Source organism: Corapipo altera, unplaced genomic scaffold (genome assembly GCF_003945725.1).
Source record: "Corapipo altera isolate COAL_440 unplaced genomic scaffold, ASM394572v1 106, whole genome shotgun sequence".
NCBI lineage: Eukaryota > Metazoa > Chordata > Aves > Passeriformes > Pipridae > Corapipo > Corapipo altera.
In genome coordinates, this window is record NW_020885019.1 from 80,723 (window position 1) to 87,424 (window position 6,702).

General features: G+C 67.0%; 1 protein-coding gene across 1 annotated transcript; it reads left to right on the top strand.

The window, feature by feature from the left end:
- Window positions 1-2,244: 2,244 nt before the first annotated feature.
- CRABP2 (cellular retinoic acid binding protein 2) lies at window positions 2,245-6,271 on the top strand. The gene is made up of 4 exons (XM_027667705.1): window positions 2,245-2,410; window positions 4,383-4,561; window positions 5,508-5,624; window positions 5,760-6,271. The coding sequence occupies exons 1-4, from the start codon at window positions 2,341-2,343 to the stop codon at window positions 5,808-5,810; spliced, it is 417 nt and encodes a 138-aa protein (XP_027523506.1). The 5' UTR covers window positions 2,245-2,340; the 3' UTR covers window positions 5,811-6,271.
- The last annotated feature ends 431 nt before the right edge of the window (window positions 6,272-6,702 follow it).

The following is a 6,702-nucleotide window of genomic DNA, read 5'->3' on the forward strand; positions in this document are numbered from 1 at the left end:
CCCCCGTCCCCTCTCCCGACATCGTGAGAGGCTGATGAGGGGGGGCGGGGGCGTCAGGACGAGCCCCCGGTGGCCTTGGCTTCTGTGCTGGGTGTGGGTACACGTCACCCCTCCCGAGGTGGATCCCGGGCACCGCGGAGGGGGGAACATCCCCGAGCAGCCACATCCTCCCAGGAGGGGCTCTGGGGCACTGGCAGCGTTTGGGGGAGGGGGCCCACAGCGGTGCCAGGGCGGGAAGGGAGTCGTGCCCGGACTGGGGGAGCCCCCTGTGGTTTGCGCTCGGGATTTCTGCGGTTTCTGAGGATTTTTGCCGGGAAGGGGGACGCAGGCGGCGGCCGCTGCCGGATGTTTCCAGAGGCCGAGCCAGCTGCTGCTGCCCAGGCGCTGGGACGCGGCTCCCTGCCCACCTCCCAGAGAATCCGTGTCCTTCCCGGGGGTCACTGGCGCTCCGGGGGGGTTATTTGGGGCCAGTGGTTTGCCTGCCCACCCCAGGGCTTTGCTGGGATGGGAGGCAGGGAGAGGAGGGTGGGGTGCGAAGGCTTTATCCGCCCTTCCCGGCAGAATCCCTTCCAGATGTGGGGCTGCTGGGGCTGGTGTTCACAACCCCACTGGGTCATGGTGCCCAGCATGGGGTGAGGGGGACGGGGGTGTCCCGAGGGAGTTGCAGACAGATCCCACACCAGCCCCCTCCACCCACTGCTCTTGGAATGGGGCTTCTTTTTCTCCCTTCGTTCCCTAAACTTTAAGCAAACACGCAGCATCACCCCTGCCGTGACTCCGGGATGGGGGGGACACAGCTCCTGCCCCTCTGGGGTGAAAGGGTTGGGGTGACACTTCTCCAACACCCCTTCCCCGAGCCCCTGCAGCTCTGCCTGTCCCTGTCCCCTCCTGCACGGCCCCGGCGCTGCTGTAGGTGAGGTTATGTCAGCGTCTGGTGAGAAATCCTGTTCTTCGGGGGATTAGGGACGCGGCAAGCCGGGACTTGGCTCGCCGGCCCCGAGCTGGAGGTTCTGGGGGCACGGGGGGGATGTGGCCCGGAGGAGGGAGGCGGCAGGGGCTCTGCTGGGGCCTTTTCACCCCGATGGGGAGCAGAAACCTCTCTCCTTCCATTCCAGAGTTGCTGCTGCTGAACCAGAAACGCCATTTCTTGCTTTTCTTGCCCAGAACCGGCCCCGCGGCACAACCTGCCCCTTCCCGCGGCGGTTCCCAGGGGAGAGAAACCTTGGGAAATCCCTCAGCGCTTGTTACCAGGGAGGGACCGAGGGTTCACCCGAGGGGTAAATCCCTCCCCCGGGCTCGGCCACAGCCCCCCCCAGCCCTGCACGCACACGTGTGTGCACAGACACGTGTGTGTGTGTGTGTGTGTGTGTGTGTGACCATGTCAAGTCACTGGCCTGTGCATGTACTCATGTCCACACGTGTGCACGAGCGAGCACGAACCCCTGCACACACGTGTGTGTGAGAACATCACCCCTATGCAAACACACGTGTCCTGTGCACACGCGTGTGCCCCTGCTGTGTCTCCAGGGGTGTGCACCAGGCTGTGCCACTTGGGGGGCTGGAGGCAGGTTTGGGGGCACGGGGAGCTCCAGTGGGGGGTGCAGGAAGCTTTGGGGGTACAGGCATTTCTGGGGGATGTGGGCAGCTCGGGTGGAGGAACACACGGAGATCAGGGGGTGCAGGCAGATTTTGGTGGGTGCAGGCAGCCCGGGTGGAGGGGATGCATGGAGACAAGGGGGGTGCAGGCAGCTCGGAGGGGTAGGGGCAGAGTTGGGGGGTGCAGCAGCTCCGGGAGGGGGTGCAGCACATTTGGAATACAGGCAGTTCCAGGGGGGTGCACAGAGATTAGGGGGGTGCAGGCAGATTTGGGAGGGTGCAGCAACTTGGGGGATATAAACGACTCGGGGGGCAATGTGGGAAGTTCGGGGGCTGTACGGGCAGATTGGGGGGATGCAGCAAGCCGGGGGTTGCAGGGAGATTAGGGGGGTACAGGCAGCCTCAGGGAGGGTGGGGGGGAGGACAGGTAGACCAGGGGGTGCCTCTCGCCCGCATCCCCCTGGGCAGATGGGGGCGGGGGGCTCCCTCCGGGGTCTCCCTGAGCAGGTGAGAGCGGAGCCCCCGCGCCGGGGCCGGGGCCGGGGGGTGGGACCAGCCCGGCGATAAAACGGCGGCGCGGGCGGGACGGGACGGACGGAGGGAGCGAGCGAGCGGCGGGGCCGGTGCTGTTGCCGGTGCGGAGGGAGCGGCGGGTCCCTCGAACCGCTTGGTCCCCCCTCGGTTCCCCCTCAGTCCCCTCCCTGTGACCCCCCCTCCCGGTGCCCCCCACCCCCGGCAGCCGCGATGCCCAACTTCTCTGGGAACTGGAAGATGAAGAGCTCGGAAAACTTCGAGGAACTGCTGAAGGCGCTGGGTGAGTGGAGCCCGGCTCTCCCCCCCCGGGTTCCCCCGGGTCCCCCCCGGTCGCCCCCGGGCTGGGGGGGTGCGCAAGGGAGGCGGGGGGGGCCTTCCCCCCATCTCCCCTCCAAATCCTCCTCCGGCCCGGGGGGTCACAGGACCCGGAGCCGGGGGACCCCCCCTCCTCCCCCTTTTCACAAAGCCCTCGGGGCTGGTGCCCCACTGGGGAAACTGAGGCACGGGGGGGCTGGGCAGCATGTCCCGCTCCCCAGGGGTCCCACACGGCCCCCGAGGACCCCCCCTCCTGCCTGCCTCAGTTTCCCCACCCTGGTGGGCCCCCAAGGCACCTCCAAACTCCTCTGCTCCCCTTCGGCCCCTCCACCCCCCACCCCAAAGGCACCCTCGGGGCTCACCTGCCACGTGCAGCCCGGGTACGGCCGTGTCCCCAAAAACAGCCCAGGCAGGACCCTGCTGGGTGGGGGTCCCACCCTCGCAGGGCTCATCTCGGGGCCCTTTGCCCCCCCCCGCGGTGTCGTGTCCCTGGTGAGCGGGGCTGGGGAGGGGGCCAAGACCCATCGCGGGGGGTGGAACTGGGGGGAGCACAAGTTCTGGGGGTCCCCGGGGATTTGGGCAGAATCAGATCCAGCCCCTGCACTGCTCCCCTCCGCCTGACCTGCTCCTCGCCAGCCGGGGAGCTGCCGGAGCAGAATATTTTCCAGGTTAGGGGATACGTAACGAATATTTCAGGATAATTATCACTTTCTTGGGTTTCACTCCCGTTCCCCCGTCGCCCCTTCTCCCCCCCTGGCCCCGCTGCTGGAACCGGCTCGGGGAAACCTCAGCAGGAAAATAAATCCGCCAAACCCCCCCCTCCCCGCCCCGAGCCTTCTTCCTTTCCCACGGTGGGATCGGGGGGCTCCTGCCCTTCACCCCCCCGACTGGTACCCCCAGACACCCCTGGCAGAGGGTCTGGGGGGGTTATCAGATCCCCAGGCTGGCTGCCTCATACCCCCTCTCCTAGTTTTTACTCCCTTTGGGGGCTGTTTCTCCTTTCCCCCCCCCGCGAGGGCATCATGTGGGGGGCTGCATCTGCCCACTCGAGGGTTTGGGCACCCCCCGGTGTGAGTCAGGCCTCGGGGGGAGGGAAGGGACCTGGGGGTGTCCGTGGGGTCTTGGCATGGCCATGGAGGGGACCCCTCAGGGACATGTCCCTCCCCACTTTGTGAGGATTCAGCTCCTGGGGCCCCCTGAGCACCCACATCCCCCCTGTGTCCCCACCGAGGAACTGGGACCCTCCGTGTCCCCCCGGTCCCTGGGGAGCCCCTTTGTGCGGGGACCCTCTCGGGAGGCGCAGGGGGTGTGGCCGGTGCCCACCCGGAGGGTGACACGGGAACAATGTCCCCAAAGAGCTGCTACCCCCGTGACAGCCGGGGGCTCCAGGACATGATGGATGAGCCGCCTTTGGAGCGGGGACAAAGCCCCAGCTGCCCCGCGGTTGGCGGGGTGGCTGCGGGGGGGACGTGGGACCCCTCGGGGGGGTCACTCGGGTCACCAGGGGCAGAGCTTGGACCGGGGCCCTTGTCCCCGCCGTCACCCCGCGCTGGGTGAGCCCTCGCCCCCGTCACCCCCGTCCTTTCCCCCGGGCTCATCCGGCGCCAACCCCGAGATCACCCCCACCCCGCCTCCACCAGGTAACGAGAGCCAGATGTGGCCCAGATGCGGCCGGGGGGGCTCGCCCGTCCCCCCATGGGTCTCCTTGAGCCACCTGCGGCGCTCGGGGTGCCCTGGGACGTGTCACTGCCAAGCGCGGGGGCTGCGGCCGCGACCCCCCCCGTGCTCACCCCGGGCTCGGGGGAGAGGGGGCAGCGGGGGCCGCGTCGCCCCGAGGGCACCGAACGGCTCCGGTCCCTCCGCGGGGCAGGGGCAGCTCGCCGGGGGACGCTGCGGGAGGGGAGGGGGGAGCTCGGTGCCACCGTGCCCTTCCCCAGGCGTGAACATGATGCTGCGGAAGATCGCGGTGGCGGCGGCGGCGAAGCCGGCGGTGGAGATCCGGCAGGACGGGGAGAGCTTCTACATCCGCACCTCGACCCCCGTGCGCACCACCGAGATCCGCTTCAGGGTGGGCGAGGAGTTCGAGGAGCAGACGGTGGACGGGCGGCCCTGCAAGGTGGGCACGCGTGGGCACCCGCACACGTGTGTGTTTGCGTGTGTGTGTGTGCACACACGTGTGCCTTGAGCCGGGGCAGCAGCTCTCCCCTGCCCTGCCACACGTGTGCCTGCACCGCTGCACGTGTGTGCACACTCGTGCCTGCACACGCCACGCTCGCACACGCGTGTTACATGAGAGAGAACACACAGTTCCATGTGTGTGCACACATGTGCAAGCGCGTGCATGTGAGTGTGTGTCCACACGCTCTGCACGAGGGCAGGAGCTCTCCCTTGTGTGTGTCACGGTTGGATGCGTGTGCACAGTCACGCCTGCACACGTGTCATGCACACACACGCGTGTTACATGAGGGCAGCAGCTCTGGTGTGCATCCAGGCGTGCGTGTGCACACCCACACATGTGTTTGTGTGCACATACATGTGTATTTGTGTGTACATGTCTCTTATGGGGGCAGGAGCTCTCACTTGGTGCGTGTGCACACACACACACACACACACACACGCACACACACACACGCACACACACGCACACACACACACACGCACACACACACACACGCACACACATCTTTTGTGCCAGGGCAGGAGCCCTCACGTGTGTGCCCACGTATGTGCACCCAAGTATGTGTGCACACACATTTTGTGTGCACATGTGTTCGTGCACACACGGGTGTTTTTGCACGCACAGCCACACCCATGGTGAAAGCAGTCTGCTTCCACTGTCCCCGTGCCCCCGTCCTCTCCCCGTGCCCCCCACCCCCCAACCCCTCCCTGTGCCCCCAGCCCCTCCCCACGCCCCCCAGGTGACAAAGAGCCCGGCCACCCATCTGGTGCAGGGGCAAACGGCCCCGTCCCTCCCTCAGGGGCAGTGACAGATGCTCTGGTGCAGTGGGGGGGTGTCCTGCTGGGTGCTCCCCCTCTAAATGTTGCCCTCTCCCCCCCTGCAGAGCTTGGCCAGGTGGGAGAGCGAGAACAAGATGGTTTGTGAGCAGCGGCTGCTCAAGGGCGACGGGCCCAAGACGGGCTGGTCCCGGGAGATGACCAACGACGGGGAGCTCATCCTGGTGAGGGGGGAGTGGGGCGGTCTCCGGGGGCAGCGCTGCCCCCAGTGCAGGCTGGGAAATTCCCGTGGGGTGGGATGAGACGGGATGAGGTGGGATGGAGAGGGGGCCGTGCCGTGACCCAGCTTCTCCTTGCAGACCATGACGGCCGATGACGTTGTCTGCACCAGGGTCTACGTCCGGGAGTGACCCCCCCTGCTCCTCTGACCCCCCCCACCGCCCCCCAGCCCCTCTGACCCACCCCGTGTCCCCTCAGTCCCCTCCGCTCGCCCCTCCAGCCGCGGGGGGACCTCAGCCCAACCCCTTTTTTTGGAGGGACACACACGGCTTTCCTCCCCCCTCCACAGGGCGGGGGCTCTCCAGGAGCAGGAGAATCTCCTGTTCTGGCCCCGCTCTGCTGTGGACGGAGCGCCCGGGGCCTGGCGAGGTGCCGGGGCACGGCGGGGGGTAATGCGGCCCCTCCCTGGCCTTTGGGCTGCTTTGAACTGCTTTGGGTTCGGGTTGCTGTTGGTTCCCGCAGCCCCCAGCCCTGCCCCGCGCCCCCTCCCCAGTATTTATTTGTGAATATGGTACCAGAGGGGAACACCAGACCCCCACAGTTGGGGCAGTGCCAGGTCCGAGCCCCCCCAGGGTCCAACCCCCCCGCGTCACCTCCCCCCTTTCTCAATAAAAGTCCTATGACCTCCCCCCCGTGGTGTCCCTGTCCTGTCCCGGCCCCACTGGGACATGCACAGATCCCTCACCCCAGATCCCGCACCCTGGATCCTGCACCTCGGATCCCACACTCTGGGTACCACACACCAGATCCCACACCCTGTGTCCTGCACCCTGAATCCCACACCTGGGACCCTGAACCCCAGATCCCACACCCTGGATTCTGCACCCCAGATCCCACACTCTAAATCCCACATCCCAGATCCTACACTCTGGATCCCACAGCCTAGATCCTGCACCAGAGATCCCACACCCCCAATTCTGCACCCCGGATCCCACACCCTGGATCCTGCACCCCAAATCCCACATCCCAGATCCCACACCCTGGATCCTGCACCCTGAATCCCACACCCTGGATCCTGCACCC